This window comes from Lutra lutra, chromosome 7, assembly GCF_902655055.1.
Source record: "Lutra lutra chromosome 7, mLutLut1.2, whole genome shotgun sequence".
NCBI classification, from domain to species: Eukaryota; Metazoa; Chordata; class Mammalia; order Carnivora; family Mustelidae; genus Lutra; species Lutra lutra.
Genome location: NC_062284.1, coordinates 126,880,789 through 126,898,905, shown reverse-complemented (window position 1 = coordinate 126,898,905; position 18,117 = coordinate 126,880,789). Strand labels below are relative to the sequence as shown.

At 35.9% G+C, this 18,117-nt stretch overlaps 1 protein-coding gene across 11 annotated transcripts in view; it reads right to left on the bottom strand.

Moving 5' to 3' along the window:
• CEP128 (centrosomal protein 128) overlaps positions 1–18,117 on the bottom strand; it is a 404,915-nt gene that overhangs the window by 368,169 nt on the left and 18,629 nt on the right. For all 11 annotated transcript variants that reach the window (XR_007128480.1, XM_047735544.1, XM_047735551.1 and 8 more), the window contains 3 exons: positions 15,215–15,375; positions 13,425–13,511; positions 143–269 (listed from right to left, as the gene is read on the bottom strand). Coding sequence is in view for 10 of the 11 variants with exons in the window: in XM_047735544.1 (XP_047591500.1) it covers positions 143–269; positions 13,425–13,511; positions 15,215–15,361 (361 nt within the window). In the remaining variant the exon portion in view is untranslated. The remainder of the gene's footprint in view (positions 1–142; positions 270–13,424; positions 13,512–15,214; positions 15,376–18,117) is intronic.

Genomic DNA, 18,117 nt, shown 5'->3' with positions numbered 1-18,117 from the left:
ACTGACAACTGCTTCTTCTTAACTTCATTTGTATGATATTGTATACGGGTCCTATTTCTCCAAAGATTAAATGTATTCAATATGGACCTCAGAAATACTTGTAAAACAAAAAGAGAGTTTTCAAGACATCTCAAGAGTTTACCTGTCACAGTGCCACCATCAAGGTCACTCGCAGTCAGACTGGTAACAGAAATACTTCTCCCTCCTGAGTTTCTCAATAAACGTTGACTCCGCAGCTGGCCTATTGACTGTTCCAAGCTTTCTTTTAACTAAAGAATATAATGAAGGAAAAGTTATTCTCTCTAAACAATTATAAATACAAACAGACAAGAGATTTTTAAGCTATTTCTGAAATAATCGGAGTTCCCAAGGAGAATTGTATCAGAAAAAATTTGGAGTAAGGTAAGAACTATAAACATAGAGGGTGCCCAGGGGCTCAGTCGTTAAGCATTTGCCTTCAGCTCAGGTCATGATCCCAGACCCTAGGAACGAGCCTCGTGTCAGGCTCCCTGCTCTACAGGAGAAAGGCTTTTCCCTCTCCTACTCTCCCTGCTTGTGCTCCCTCTCTCACAGTTTCTCTCTGTCAAATCAATAAATTCTTAAAAAAAAAAAAAAAAAAGAACTATAAACATAAATATTCTCAGAACCAATTCTAACATCTGGTTTTAAGTAGCATCTCTTGCTACCTATTCCATCTATTAGCAGAATGTGAAAAACAGATCTACTACCTAAGGGCTTACAAAACCAGATTAAATGTCTAACTGATGTGCCACCCATACTTCGCCATATATCTGAGAGAAGAAAGAGAGTCTTCCTCCCCTTTAAATATTCCTTCAGAAGCCCCAGGTCTATAACAAACGGCAAACTAACCAGCTATCACAGTAACTGCTGCTATTAAAATAATGTGCATTGTCCAATTGCATATCAGAACATCCTTTTCATTCATTCAAAGACTTCAAATCCCAGAAAACTATGTGGGTGGATATCAGTCTGTTAATACATACTAGGGAAAAGAATTGTCCAAATGCCCTCTTCACATTATTAAGGAGTCAGCCAGCAGGGGATATGAGACAACTTTTAGACCTAAAGAGCTAAATTAAGTAAAAAGACACTAACTACAAAGAATAACATCCAGAGCTGTACACAGCTACAGACCTGAGAAGAGGATACAACTGAAACCCAAAGTAACAAGCGAGTAAAGCTGAGGAAAATCCACATACCCTGAACTGCTGGGCAACTTAAGATCTAGAGATCTTATCCAAAGATAAATAAAACACAATAAAAATAATGCATAGATCCATAGAACAAGTTACCCATAACTCTTTAAAGAGAATGTCAAAACAAATGATTGAAAGGACATGGTTTCCTAAATTCAGCCAGAAATAAATAGTAGACCACCACTTATGGAGAGAACAATTTGGTTTCCTTGGGGAACTGTGCAGAAAAAAGTACCCCAGTAGAAGAGAAAGCACAAATGAAACAGAATATGAATGACAAATGAGCAAATCCTTTCTCATTTCAGTTATTTGGATTTAGCTCTTCTGCAGAATCAAGAATAACACAGTCTAGATTAAAAGAAATAAAATTTCAGGAATGCACCTCTAATGTTGTTCTCATTTCCGGGGAGTAGGAGGGAGGCTAATATTTCTATACTGTCTCCTGCTTCCCTAAGCTGGGATATGTAAGATCCCATCCTGCCTGAGCATTCACTAGCTACAGGACCCAGCCTACTAAAAATACACAGAGAAGGCCCAGGAAAACAAGGTCTACCCTGAGCATCATTTATACATAAGTAAAATAAAACTAAATCTAACATGGAAGTAGACCAAAAATTTCATACAGTGAACACGTATGGTAAGCTCTGAATACAATTAAACTATATTAAGAAACTCAAATCTAAACTGTAACATGAAAAAAGGACTAGAAGTATAAAATGACTTTAGATCACACAAGTTAGCGACAGAACCAGCTCTATTAACTTTTTCTGTGTTTGTTCTTTATTATTCACATCTTTCAAGTGATGCCTGATGTCAGTATCCCTTTAGAAACAAAGTAAGCTGTGACTTCTTTTTGTTGCTTTTTTTGAGGGTAGTCTGCCTTTTTTAGTTCTAATTATTAAGATTTTGTTTGACCCTGATTGTCAATGGTTTTACTGTGATAAAACGATGTGAAGTTTTATTTGTAGTTATCCCATTTTTGATCCATAGAGATCATGGAATCTGTACCTTGATATCTTTCCTGTGTTATAAATTCTCAGCTATCATCTCTTCAAACACTGTTTCTGCCCCTTTCTCTCCTCTCTCTCTCTTTCTGAAACCTTAGTTATATTCAAGTTATCTTTTTACCAAATCCTATATGTCAATCATGCTCTTTTCTACATTATTCACCCTTTCATTTGTCCATTTTTCTTTTTTGAGTAACTTATGTTGGCCAAATTCATGAATTCTCTCTTCAATGTAATACCAACTGTTATTTAATCCATACTTTAACGGGATTGGTTTTAATTTATTTATTTGCTTATTTTAGTTATATTACTCAGTTTCTATAATCTTCATTTAGTTCATTTTTGGAGTTTCCTATTCTTTGTCAAAATTCTCAATCTTGTCTTTTAATTTCTTGAATAGGTTAATCACATATTTTTATACTATCAAGTATGTTTCTACTGTCTGTTCTTTTCCATTGATTTTCAGTCTTCTCTTACATTTTCTTATGTGTGGTTATCATGCAATAGACATTATATTTGAAAAACTGTGGTGGTTATTTAAAGCTCTGATGATGACATCTTCCTCCAGAAGGGATTTGGTTTTGCTTCTAGCAGGAAGCCAGGCTACGGTCACTAGGAAACCCAAATAACCTTAATCTAGTCAGGAACCAAGATGATTCAAATCTGGCCTTCTGCCCCATCAGAACAGGTCCATTTTCGGTTCATGACTTCTCTCATTTTCACCTCATCATTTTTCCTAAGCTATCATTCTTTGGGGTCTCCAGTGAAAACTTGAAGATTCCTTAACTCCAGTTTTGGTCTCCCTGGGCTCTCCAGTCTACTGATAGCTTTGATACTATCCTCTCTGCTTCTAACCATCTCTTTTGAAATCCCTGCCTTAAGGGAAGAAGAGTCACAAATGCACAACTCATCCTTCTGGACTTCCATTTTTGACAGATCTTTACGAGATCCAGACTATAATATTCTTTACTTGCTTGGTTGTTCTCTGATACATTCATAATTTTATTTATTTATTTATTGCCTTTCTAGTTGTTCTGAATAGGATAGGTTATCCAAAATAATCTTCCTTACCAATGCCAGAAGCAGAACTTGCCATCATCCTTTTCATGTGGGCTTACTGCTAACAAATCCTAAACTATAGCTAAAAGCTGATGAATAAAATGAATTCACACACACACACACACACACACACACTCCTTACTAATAACAACAGTAACAAAAAACCATCATGGAACCACCTGGAAAATATTACAGAATAAGAGAAATGATCCATTACCCCAAAACCTAGAAGATGTTGGAAATTTAATCATTTCATAAATAAGATAAAAAGTTAGACAAACTATTTGGCAACCTCATTTTAAAATTCTAAAAAGATCTATCATACACCACTGAATAGATGAACAGGTTGATATAAAAATACCAAAAACTATAATGTAAAAGGTAAACGAGATAAATAATTAATCATCCTGTAAATATCATGATAAAAACAGGTCCTCCACCTAAAATACAAAACTGAAAATATAACTGAATTATAATCTACACTTAATGGGACATCTGGGTGGCTCAGTTGGTTAAGCATCTGCCTTGGGCTCAGGTTATGATCTTGAGTCCTGGAATCAAGCCCAGTGTCCAGCTCCCAGCTCATTGGGTGTCTGCTTGTGCCTCTCCCTCCGACACTCCCTCCCAGCACTTGTGCTCTCTCTCTCACTCTATCTCAAATAAATAAATAAAATCTTTAAAAAAAATCTACACAAAGTAGCAATAACACAAGAGATACTACACAAAATCTAATTGTAATGTATGAAACTGATCTGATAACTCCTAAAACATAAAAACAGATAAAGAAAAAATAAAATTATAAAAATTGTTTTAAATTCTTTAGGATTTTGGGGCACCTGGGTGGCTCAGTGGGTTAAAGCCTCTACCTTCGGCTCAGGTCATGATCCCAGGGTCCTGGGATCGAGCCCCGCATCGGGCTCTCTGCTCAGCAGAGAGTCTGCTTCCTCCTCTCTCTCTGCCTGCTTCTCTGCCTACTTGTGATCTCTGTCAAATAAATAAATAAAATCTTTAAAAAATAAATAAATAAATAAATAAATAAATAAATAAATTCTTTAGGATTTTAACCCCTAACTAGGTCCTAAAGCAAACCAAACTTGAAATGAAATTTTAAAAAAATTAAAAAACACTAATAAAACTCAATTTAAGATTAATTTACTTTACTATGATGGATGATGTTATTTTGCTGAATGCTAAACCAATGCTCCACACAAGTCTGTGGTACTGACTCCAATGGTACAGGTTCTAAGAGTTTAGAGTGGCTATCTGTGCAGGTACCAAATGATGATTCCATTTTCCACCTATTTCCCTTATCTGAAAGCCTGTAAAAGCAGCATCATAGAAAATGTTATGCCACATTTTTCACCTCAACTTGAGATGAAAGTATTATTTACATATTAGGTCTATTCATTTATATGCATTCATTTGATATTAGACTACAATAACTGAAACATTACTATTATGTACTAGTACAAATGCAAATAAAACTTGGGCACTGAAATTGAATGGCAATTATAAGGTGGTTTACCCAAATTGTCAAAACATGTTCTTAAACTTAGAGGTCCAGAAGTCTCCCTCTAGGCAATGATAAAATAACTTGAGTATCAATGGTAATATTAACTACAATGGATTCAAACACTTCAAATATGCATAAATTTGTGAGTTAATGATCCCCATGCTGAAAAAAAACCCTGGTCACTACTAGAGCATGCTAGCAAATCAACTCATTATTTTGGAAACTAGTAGATAAATGAAATTGTGTAAAACCACCAAAGCTTTTAGATTAACATTAAAATAAAAATATCAGGGTGCTGGGTGGCTCAATTGGTTAAGTGTCTGCCTTCAGCTTGGGTCATGAGCCCAGAGTCCTGAAATTGAGCCCCACATCAGGCTCCCTGCTCCCTCTCCTTCTGCTGCTCCCCATCCTTGTGCTCTTTCAGTCTGTCATATAAATAAATACATTCCTTAAAAATAAAAAAATGAATGAATAAATAAATAAAAATATAAAACTTTCAAATTCTCATAGAGCTCTAAAATTTCTGTGATGGCTCTATGTCAAAGTCTCTAACTAGAGACAAAGCAGAAGTTTAATGAACTGAAACAGTATGTTACTCAAAAGGACCAACTACATTGCAAAGCAAATCTCTGAAAGGAAATCATCCAGTTGCCAATGGGTACTCCAAATAAGAGGTATGGTCATTGAAAACATCGTGAATCAGAAAGACCAGGGGGAAGCCTGGCAGTGATTTCCTCAGCTGCGCTGCTTCTGCTTCAGTTCCTATCCACGTATTTCACACCATGTAAGCTAAAGTCTCACTTTTTTTTTTTTTTAAGGGAACAGTAAGACAGTATGTAAAATAATTAGAACAAAGCCTGGGAAAGACTAGTTTGCTCAATATGTAGTAGTTTTTACTATGAAGATTGTAGGCAATGCATAGAAGAGCAAAAAAATAAATGGAATGAAAAAATGGGATGTCTTAATCTGGAGAAACTCTTTAGAAGAACTGTCATTCCTTAGAAATGATTTCACTAAATTCCTCTGGCTGGCTGTATGTCTAGGGATTCTTGAAGAGCAGCAGCATCAATATTCCCATTAACAGCAGCTACTTCTTTATGACTCCACATAGAACTCCTTCATAATTCACATTTCACTTCCAGCATTATCACTTTTCACTTTATTGTTGCACTGTTAGCCAATCCCTTTATTACTATTAATTTTTATAAAGTAGCACACTACAGGTTTATCATTAGAAGGCAAGGAAGTAACACAACTGTATGCTTTGCTATCTGTAACCAAACAACAACAGACTTCAATGATCTCTTATTTAGATAGTAATGCGTGAACTGAAGAGCTAGTAGCAAAGCGTGTGCTTTTTGCAGTTACTCCTAGTTAATAAACTTTGTTAACAGAAATTCCAAATTGTGTTATTTGGGAGGCTGATGTTATTTGACCAAACTGGGAAGTGAAACACATGCACATCAAACCATGCAACAAGGACTGCCTGTATTTACTTTTCAGAGTCCTCAAACAGCTGCTCCATGCATTTAGTACCCAGGGAAAATATATGCTAACTCTACCTACCTGGCCCTAGAACTCTGGTTTGTTTAAAATACTGACTTTCGGGGCACCTGGGTGACTCAGTGGGTTAAAGCCTCTGCCTTCAGTTCAGGTCATGATCCCAGGGTCCTGGGATCGAGTCCTGCATCGGGCTCTCTGCTTGGTGGGGAGCCTGTTTCCCTCTCTCTCTCTGCCTGCTTCTCTGCCTACTTGTGATCACTATCAAATAAATAAACAAAATCTTTGAAAAATAAAAAATAAATTAAAAAAAATTATGACTTTTCAAGATTCTTTTTTTTTTAAGATTTTATTTATTTATTTGAGAGAGAGCGAGCGAGAGAGAGAGCATGAGAGGGGTAGGGTCAGAGGGATAAGCAGGCTCCCCACTGAGTGGGGAGCCTGATGCAGGGCTGGATCCTGGAACTCCAGGATCACGACCGAAGCCAAAGACAGTCACTTAACCAATTGAGACACCCAGGGGTCCTACTTTCCAAAATTTGTACTAGCAAACTTTTTTTTTTTTTAAAGATTTTATTTAACAGATAGAGATCACAAGTAGGCAGAGAGGAAGAGAGAGAGAGAGAGGGAGGAGGAAGCAGGCTCCCCGCCCAGCAGAGAGCCCGATACGGGACTCGATCCCAGGACCCTGAGATCATGACCCGAGCTGAAGGCAGAGGCTTCAACCACTGAGCCACCCAGGCAGCCCTGTACTAGCAAACTTCTTGACCAGTCCCTAGGAAGATAAGGTTTCCAAGCAACAGTAAACAGTAGGAAACTAGGCACCAACTCCACAAACAGTATCAGAAATTCCTAAGATAAATCATTCAATAAAATTCGGCTTCAATAAGAAAAAATGAGAAAAATGTGGCAAAGAACCACATGTATAAACTTTCTTGGTAAATACATAGCAACAGTAAGTGCTTCACTAATAATCATTGTATGTCACAAATTCACAACTAATTCCATCTTTGACTAGCTCATTGTGAGAGAGAAAAAAATCACAGGAAAAATAGTTACTAGAAAATTCTTAAAAAAATATTAACCATTATTCCATAGAGACCATAATGGAAACAAACTAGTAGTCATTATTCACACACACATATAGTAGCTACCAAATAATCATCAAATAATTAGCTTCCACACAAATGAAAAACACAACTTAAAAAAAAAAAAGCCAGCAATAACCTTGGCAAAAATTATAAATACTGCACTTTAAAGTAGGCTTGTGGGTGCCTGGGCAGCTCAGTCAGCCATGGCCGACTCTTGGTTTTGGCTCAGGTTGTGATCTCAGGGTCCCCGGATCAAGCCCCATGTAGAGCTCCACACTCAGCACAGAGTCTGCTCAAGGATTCTCTCTCCCTCTCTTGCTCTGACCCTCCCCGTTTGTGTGCGAATGTGCACACATGCACCTTCTCTTTCTCTCTCTCAAATACATAAATCTTTAAAATAGGCTTGAATTTTGGAAAATATAAAGATCCCATTTAGTTTCTTCCGATGCTCTCCTTACTCCAAATTATCTAATTTGCATACCAAGAAGAAAACATACCCTAACATAGATTCTACAGAAATGCATGCAAATTTGCTCATGTAAGAGAACTACACTCACTTAGCTGCAGAGTTAAGCAGAAATTGGAAAATATTCTGCCTAAAGATTGAGTTTTGTTTTCACCTAACAGTAAAGAGTCAATATTTAACAAATATTCACAATATACATAGCACCAGTGACTACAGAAAGTTTGTGTTGTAAGTTTAGATGAACCTATAATAATGACATATAGGGGCGCCTGCGTGGCTCAGCGGGTTAAGCCTCTACCTTCGGCTCAGGTCATGATCTCAGGGTCCTGGGATCGAGCCCCGCATAGGGTTCTTTGCTCAGCGGGGAACCTGTTTCCCCCTCTCTCTCTGCCTGCCTCTCTGCCTACTTGTGATCTCTCTCTGTGAAATAAATAAGTAAAATCTTAAAAAAAAAAAAAGTTGAAGTACTTAGATTTACAAATGTTAGAGGTCAGCTTGACAAAATCCAGGGCAAAAGTGTAAGCAGAAAAGTAGTGATCTTAAAAATTCTGTCTAGGATAATGATGTCATCCACAGGCACTTTGATTAAGTGCTTTTATGCCTGGCTTCCTTCACTGCCTATTTCTTTACAGATGCCAAAGTTTATCTGACAACAGACTGCAAAATACTTTGCTTATAGAGCAGTTAATTGTATCAGCTCTATTTTGGTTCCTTTCAGTCTATTTGTGTTCTACCATTAAAAGCAAGGAAGAGGAGGAGAAGGAGTCTTAAAAAATTAAATAAGAGTGAAAATTTATGGTTTGCACATTTTTCTGGTACCACCATCTGTTACTGAAATGTATTTTTGAAATGGCTGCTACTATTTTATTATTTACCAAAAGATTATTAGCTCCAGCTGCTTTGCCTAACCTCTCTCCATATGCTGATTTATGGAAATATAAGCCCATAATAGTATTCCCAAAATGGAGAAATTCCCTTTCAAATGATACATTTTTATTTACGTAACTATTTTGTTTTTAAAATGAAATCCTATATATTCAAAGCCCATATATCACACAAATTCTAATCATAATTTTGAAAGTATTCTTACAATATTTGTAAGTAATAATTTAAGTATCAGTAAATGAGCACTCATGACACTGGAATGTGTTCTTAATAAAGAACTTCATCATACTCATGAACAGAAGACAGACAAAAAGCATTATTATCTGTGTTGTCTAACTTAGCATATACTTTGAAGTCAAAATAATCAGACATACTTATCCCTGTGAGTGTTGCAACACGCTATGTTGTTTATTGTCACAATGACACACAAATGAAACTGGGTTTAGGCCCACCTGTTTTGAGTGGCTAGAATATATATACCAAGTACTACATTAAGAACATAGCAAAGGCTTAAAGGTAGGGATTACTGAATGAATTAAAGAAACAACAAAGACATGAATGTTTAGGAAGTGTCTAAACAGTGTGACCACCTTAATAAATGTTAGTTATAATGAGGGATATAGGACTATGTTCATTTTTCAAATGACAAAACTCAAGTTTATAAAAGTTTAATACCTTGTCCAAAGTCACTAAAGTATTCTAGTAGAAAAAATCAGGATTAAATTTCAAATCTGACTCCAGAGTCCACATTTTTCCACTAGCCTCAAAGCAAAGTTCTATAAAAATTACTCTCCTGTCCAGCAATTTCATGAAGGACTTGGTAATATAACTTTAAATATAAGACTCTAAGAACCTAACTCCTAAGATCAAAATATATTTACAATAAGAAAGTCGCTGCTGGATTTAACTGCTTGATTATAATTTATTAATAGATTCTTACTACTTAACATTAAACTGAACTCTTCTCACCCTCAGGATAATTGGTAAAATTCAGCCAGAAAAAAAGGGGCAGGTACCTTCCACTTTGAGATATTACAAGTGGTTTGTGCCTGGCCCTAAACCATTACCATCATCCTTCTGGGATATCACTAATTATATCTGAGAACTGAAACCCACTGAATATAAGAAAAAACCTGCACTTTATTATTTAACATTCAAATTCTTTCGAAGTCCATATGCCAGATGGCAAGATCCTATCACTCCCAAAGGGAAATTTTAATCAGAGTACTTAATTAGAAGAAAAATTACCTATTAATGCAAGTCTCTAAGTTCTAATTTGATATTACTATATTCTCATCAATCTTTACCTTAAAAATGAACTTAACCAGTCTGCTGATTTAATTGAAGACAACTCTGTTTTTCTCATAAAACCAATATTAACTGGTGTAGCTGCAGCCACAGTCCAAATTTCCACTGCAGAGGTACGAACTTTTTATGTTGAATATTCTTTTTTTTTTAATATTCTTCCTTGAGGGCATTCCATTTTTATAACATTAAACAAAAAATAGACCCTGTTCTCTCATGAATAGGAACACACAGTTCTAGAAATACTTTAAGCACTAAGCTTATATATTGCACTATTTAATATGGGACTACAATAAGTTCCAAATCTTCATAGTAAGCTTCCAAATAAAACCTTCCCCACAGGTCCTCTTTTGCCCAAGTGTTCACAGACCTCCCAAGAAATTTGCAGCATGAGAAATAATGCAAGATGACACTTCCATAAAGTCGAAGTTCATTGCACCCAAAGATCCTAAGACATACTATCCAACTAAATATGGCTCATTGGCTGGAACAGCTGCAGAAAATGATGGTGAAAAATCAATGGCTGTTATTTAGAAGGAAGGGGAAAACTGATGCTGATGTAGGCAACTTGCAGAACCTTCCACATCGCCTAAGTGGCAGCTAGAACCACCAACTTTGACAATCTGTCAATGCCAATCCTAGCTCAGTGCCATATTTCTTCCCCATTGTGTTTCTGGATTTGTTTCATCTAAAACGCATTCTAGACATTGTAGCAGCTGTAACATTAATGACTTGTGTGACAGTGGGCTTCTGTTTTTCTATCAGGTAATATGATCTCTAAAATCCAGGTTGTCGACATAAAGTATATAAGCCTTCAAACTCTGAATCCAAAATCCCAATTTTCAGAAATATGAACTCACAACATCACACAAATGTGAGCAACCATGACTCAGAGAAGTAAATGAATCCTGATGCTAAGCTTCAGGGTAACATTCCACCCATGGCTGTGTCACTAACTAACCTTGAGACCATGGGCAAGTTAGTAACCATTCTGTGCAACAATTTTTTCAGCATGTAGGTGAGGATAATAATAGTATCTATCTAATAGGATTGTTGAGAGAACTAAATGGGCTAATATAAAAGTGCCTAGGATATACTAATAAGCATATGGAGACATTTCCAAAGAGCCTATGGAAAGGGAGGTACTGCTTCTCTATGAGACCCCATGGACTGCATCACTGATGCTTTAACACTGCTCAACTCCTCAGAGAGAGGCCTTCACATATAATAAGCAAAGAAGTGGGGTGCCTGGGTGGCTCAGTGCGTTAAGCCTCTGCCTTTGGCTCAGGTCATGATCCCAGGGTCCTGGGATCGAGCCCTGCATCTGGCTCTCTGCTCAGCAGAGAGCCTGCTCCCCACCCCCCATCCTTTCTCTGCCTGCCTCTCTGCCTACTCGTAATTTCTATCAAAAAAAAAAAAAAAAAATCTTAAAAAAAAAAATCTTAAAAAAAAATTCTCTCCCTCTCTCTCTGGCCACACCACACCCCAGCTCAAATGCTTTCTTTCTCACTCTTTAAAAAAAAAAAAAAAAAGCAAAGAAGGAAATTTAGGATTGTCAGTCATAAAGATTTAAAGGAACAAGGTGAAATTATGTACAGTTCAAGAAGTCATCAAAAAAGTAACCCAACATGACTCTTGACCCTGAGGCCTTATAAATCAACAGGAGTAATTCTCCCAGTTCTCTTGTTGAGGGAGATCAACCCAAAAGGGAAATGCTACATCAAATATTTGTATTTCCCCTCACCCACTGCAAATTAGGTTTACAAAGTTAAATCCCAATAAAAACAGATATTAAATGTGTATATGTATGCACACACACCTCACTTACCCATTTCCTGAAGTTTAGCAACAGAATCATTTACAAAATCTTAGTTAATAAAAATCTTTGTCTTCCCTACAGCAAAAGAATTGGTCTCATTTTCTAGGAAATCTCTTCTATTTTAAAAAAAAAGAAATGCTAATTTCAACAAGGCAATGTGTATGTAGAATGGAGAAATTTTTTAACATTGAACAGTGGTTAAAAACTGGATTAACCTGTTTCAGGATGTTTAGGAGAAAAAAAGAAAAAAAAAAAAAACAGCAGGATCTATAGCAAGACTGGTATGAGTTACAGCATAGCCACCAAAAGATTAAGGAAACAAAAAAAGAAATCACTCTCCAGGGTCCCTCCCTAAACATACACAGATTTTAAAAAGTAAATAAACAAATAAATAACAAAAACCCTCCTTTTTGGGTAGGATAAATTCCATAGCAGTTTAATGTTAAGAAAGCAATTTTCACTGAAGAGCCCATCAAAATCATTTGTGAGAAATATTCTTTCCAATTTATACATAATCCCATAGATTATGGCAGATATCACTCCAGGTAATTTACAGGTGGCAGGGTAAAAATCATTGTTCTAATGAGTAAGTATAACATAAGGCAATGAATGACATACCCTTCTAGTATGCTGCAGGGAAAAAATCATTGAGAATCAACTGTTTTAAAAGAACAAGAATTTGGGGAAACGAGGAACAGACTGTAGACCAGACTAAGGAATAGACCTAAAGCTAAAGAAAAGACTCTTGCTTCCTGTGTCTTATTTTTAATGAATAGCTTTGTATTCTATGTACTTTTAACTCAGAAGGAAATAAACACCTGTTGATTTTATTTACTTTCCATATATAAAACCACATCCCAAGAGTGGTTTTGACTTTAGGCATACCACAGAGGCTGAATGCCACAGATTACATTTTGCGTTTTAAATGTTTATCTATACAGAAGTTTACCTAATACATAATTTCCCAATTCCTCCATTCAAAGGAAATCTGCTGCCACAATTAAGCATCTAATATTGAGCATGAGAAAGTAAGTTTGTGCCTGATATTAGTTAATGCTGCTTAAGTTTTCACTAATAAATTAAAAGCAAATAATTAATTCTCATTATTAATATGGTAGTTATATGTATACACGCATAGAAACTGCTAGGAAAGATATACAAGAAACTGTCAAATTGCTACGTCCTTGGAGTGGAACTCAAGGGCTAAGAAAGTTTTTAAAATTTATATAATCAATGAACGTGTATTACTTTAAAATAAACCATCCATAAAATTCTTAACTCCCAGGAGGGGTATCAGTGGCCCAAATTTAGTAAGTCTCAGTATAACTAATGTCCTAAATTCTTCTTCCTCTGACTTTAAACTTTCAAATTCAACAGAATCTAATCTATATAAGCTAACTGGCAATCCATTTGACAAGCTAATTACTAAAAAACAGTAAAGCAATCTAAAAGCTAAAGGGGTTCACAATGGTTCCATTCTTAAACTCACCTCCCTATTTCTCAACAACTGCTTTCCAAAAAGATATGTAAGAAAAAAGGCAAACATATGTAAACATCCTCACGTGTTCTATAGCACCCGTCTGTCCATTACTATATTCTCGATACTGTCCAAGCATCTGGTCTACTTGTCTCAGGTTCCGATTGGTGTCCTTAAAAAAGAAAATGGATTTTATTAATTGTTCCAGTGTTTTTCTTAGCCCTTGTAGTATATCAAATAGCTAAGTTAACCATTTGTAAAAGATACAATTTATATCATACTTAAGTTAGATATTAATATACTTTACAAATCAAATAAGTATTTAAAAAAAAAACTGAGAGAGAAACCCAAATCCATCTACAATTGACTGAAGCACACAATTTAAATCCTTATCCAAGTTTCCATAATCAGTTGGCAACAATAAGGTTCTTCATTATTAATTTGTGCACCTAATTCACACCTTTTTTATAGAAAAGGAATCCTGAGAGAATAAACCTAATAGACTAGGTACAGAGAAGCAAATCATTAGGATCAATGTTATTTCAATTATAACTTCACCTCAGAACTTGATTAGGAAAAAAGAAAAAAAAAAGTATCCTTAAACCTTTAGCTATAAACAATTTTAGTTCTAATCACAACAAAAAGTGTTTCCACCCAAATGAGCCAGGTTTTAACTGAGAGATTAATGAAGGTATTTCTCTCAAAAATACATACTTACTAATGTGTCTCTTTGGTAGGAAAGAACAAGGATTTGTACTCTAAAAATCCAATGGCATGCTAGTTTACATAAGCTTAAAAAGAAAGACTTTGAGTTTTAAGTCAAATTATGGCCTCTCCAACAGAAATTAGCCTCCTCTTATCTAAGCATACTAACCCAAAGCAATTAAAAGTCAAAATCCTTGCTTATGCAGGCAAGCAAAAATAAGAGATTAACAGGTAGGGAAAAAAACTCTTTTTCTTTTGCCCAGCTTGGTTGTGTTACCCTTCCCCCACCTCATTTCCCAAGTCCTTTCTATGAAAAGGATATAAACTGCCACCATTCAAAATTCCAAACACAGTCAAAAGTTAGCCTCTGCATAAAAATGGCATCTCAGTATTGTTCATTCCTGAATAATCTGCCTGGCCAAAATATGAACAATTTCTCTAAAAGCACATGTCCACAATAAGCTAAACTGTGGTAGTTCATACTCGTTTTACTCCCACACATTTTATTTGCACATGTTGCCTTATCCCAAAACACTTCCACAACCTATCATATATTTCAAATATCTTTACTGATTGTGTTAGGCAGAATAATGGCCCCCAAAGATGCCCAAGTCCTAATCCTTAACTTGTGTATATGTTACCTTACATGACAAAAGGGATTTTGCATATTTGATACATATCTTAAGTTAAGAACCTTGAGACAGGGGTGGGGGGGATTGTCGTGGATTACTGGGTGAACCCAAGGTAATCACAAGTGTCCTTAAAAGTAGAAGAGGGAAACAGAAGAGTACTCAAGAGTGATGTGATGTGATAAAGACTCAACCTGTCCTTGCTAGCTTTGAAGATGAAGGAAGAGAGCCTTAAGAAATGTGGGCAGTCTCTGAAATCTAGGAAAGGCAAGGAACAGATACTCCCCTAGTGTCTCCAGAAAGGAATGTAGCCCTACTAAACCCTGATTTGGGTCCACTAAGACCAGTGTCAGGTTTGATGTACAGAACTATAAAAAAAAAAACCTTGTTATTTTAATTATTAATTAATTATAAATAATTACTTAATTATACAATTAGTTTTATGGTAATTTGTTATAGCAGCAAAAAAACTAATAGGCTGACCAAAACTACTTCTCAAAACTATTTAAAACCTATTACAAGCAACCACAGTTTAACTAACCTGTAGAGTACTTGTTATAGTGTTGATCTTCTTGGTGACGCCTACTGTAGGACGACTTAGAGATTCCCTGTATGTTGACCTGGCAGTCCATCGACTCAATCGATCACGAGTGCGAAAGTGGTCTGAATCGCTGGAGGATTCTGCCATTGATGTACACAATCCTTAAAACAAAGCAAGGTCAAGGTCAATCAAACAGTAAAGAGCATGGAAATATGAGATTAAATTAACTATTTGCATTTTGATCTTTTTAAGTATTACATCAGTCCTTTGGCATATCATAATTTCTAAATATGTACCTTGAAAACACAAGTCACTTCCCCATGTAGTTCTCTCTCCTTCATTTTTTCTGCTTTAAGAGAGGAATTCCTCAGATATGATTTTAGTCATGGTTACAAGTAACAATAATGCCTTGGTTTTGGGCAATGCTCTGAAATTTTAAAAGCACTTTCACATATAGTATCTCACCTAATCTTACTAACAACACTGCTGATAGAAGGGACAGGTTAGGGTTAGATTGGCATCACTACAATTGAAAAAAAAGTCATTCTCTAAGGTAGGACCTGCAGGTCTCAATACTGGTCTGAAGTCCATTCCACCAAGCTATAAGAATATGGGTGTCTTTAAACAAAAATACAACACTCGCAGAATGACCTAAAATAAGAGAACCCCGTGCAGTGTATAGTGAACACTCCTATGCACTTTAACTAATTTTTTTTTTTAAGATTTTATTTTTCAGTAATCTCCACACCCAATGTGGGGCTTAAACTCACAACCCTGAGATCAAGAGTCCCATGCCCTACCAACTGAGCCAGCCAGGCCCTCCCCATGCACCCTAATTTAAAATACAGAATTAAACAAATGCTATAACAGAGGTACAAACTCCATAAAAACAACTATGTGAGAAGATGGCATCTTGATCCACCAAAACAGAAAGCCAAACATCCTGAGTATAGTTTCATCAGTAGAAAATTCTCTAAATATGCTTTCTTTCCATCCTTACCTCAATATTTGATTTAATGCAAAAGAAAATTATTTCATGAGAAGACAACATCAAAAGTTTCAGAAAATCTTTTACGGAATTTTAAGAAAAAAATATATTTGGAGCAGAAAAAGCATCAGAGAAGACTCATTGATCAAAAGTGGAAGTTTACGGAGTATTCCAATTTCATTTTTTGCTTAATGGGGGCTTAACAATCTTTAACACTGTTATAAACTTCCTAAAAATCTATAAATTTATATGGCCATTTTTTCTGGCTTATTACATATAGTGTGATGAAAACTTTCATTACTGATCTAGAATACTCTGGATTTTTTGAATCTTTATTCTGAATGCATCTGGGTAGTACATTACCATACATCTAAAACAAAGATAAAGGGAATTTGTTAAGTATAAATAGATCCTAGAGCAATTCATGAAAGCATTTATGTTTTTAAATGTTAGATTAAATAAAACTAAATAAAAAGATAAGCAAGGAACTTTGTTGTAAGTTTAGGGTTTTGGGGGGGTTTTTTTGTTTGTTTTTTTTAAGTGAAATACAGTCTGTCTTTGCAGTAACAGAAAAAGAATCAATGGAACTTCTAACAGCAGAGAGAGGGCTAGAGATTATGCTGTCAGACTCCTGTCTGTCCCCTGTGCAGGTCTCTCAACCACTGCTGCACCGATCTCCTCTGCTTTGTGCCTCCCATCTCCTGCACACAAGTCCAAAGTTACACTGCCTAAAGTGTAGTTCCCTCCCACATCAGGAAACATGAACCAGAATTATTTAGCTTTGCTTTTCCTGGATCACAATTGTTTAAGTCCAAAAGAATGTATTTGAGGAGAAATATTAAATATAAAGTTCACCTTTTAAACTGAGGAAATTACTTCCTATGTGTCTGTCTTATAAACTGATACCATATGACCTAAAATTGTTTAAGTTAAAACACTTTCCAGCATTCTCCATTAGTGAAAGCAGAAGAACCAGCATTTTCTGATAAAAACTCTCTGCAGTGTAGGGATAGAAGGAACATACCTCAACATCATAAAAGTTACATACAAAAAAAAAAAAAAAAAAAAAAAAACAACCCACAGTGACTACCATTCTCAAAAGGGAAAAACTGAAAGCTTTCCCCCACATCAGGAATATGACAGTGATGTCCACTCTCACCAATTTTATTCAACATAGAACTGCAAGTCCTACCCACAGCAATCAGACAACAACAACAACAGAGGCATACAAATTGGTAAAGAAGTCAAACTCTCACTCTTCACAGATGACATGATACTGCATGTAGAAAACCCAAAAGACTTCCCCCCCAAAACTGCTAGAACTGATACAGGAATTCAGCAAAGTCACAGGATATAAAATCAACACACAGGAGTCAGTTGCATTTCTATACCCTAATAATGAAGTAGAAGAAAGAGATATTAAGGAGTCTATAATTGCACCAAAACCATAAGATACCAAGGAATAAACCTGACTAAAGAAGTAAAAGAATCTATACTCTTAAAAACTCTAAAGCATCTGCCTTCAGCTGAGGTCATGATCCCAGGGTCCTGGGATCGAGTCCTGCATCAGGCTCCTTACTAAGCAGGGAGCCTGCTTCTCTCTCTGCCTACTCCTCCCCCTGTTGTGCTCTTCTCTGACAAATAAAATCTTAAACAAAACAAAACAAAAAACTACAGAACACTTAAGAAAGAAACGACACAAAGAAATGAAAAAACATTCCATGCTCATGTACTGGAAGAACATATATGGTTAAAATATCTATGCTACCCAAAGTAACCTACACATTGAATGCAATCCCTATCAAAATACCATCAGCATTTTTAATACAGCTGGAACAAACAATCCTAAAACTTGTATGGAACCAGAAAAGACCCCAAATGGTCAAAGTAAAAAAATATTGAAAAAGAAAACCAA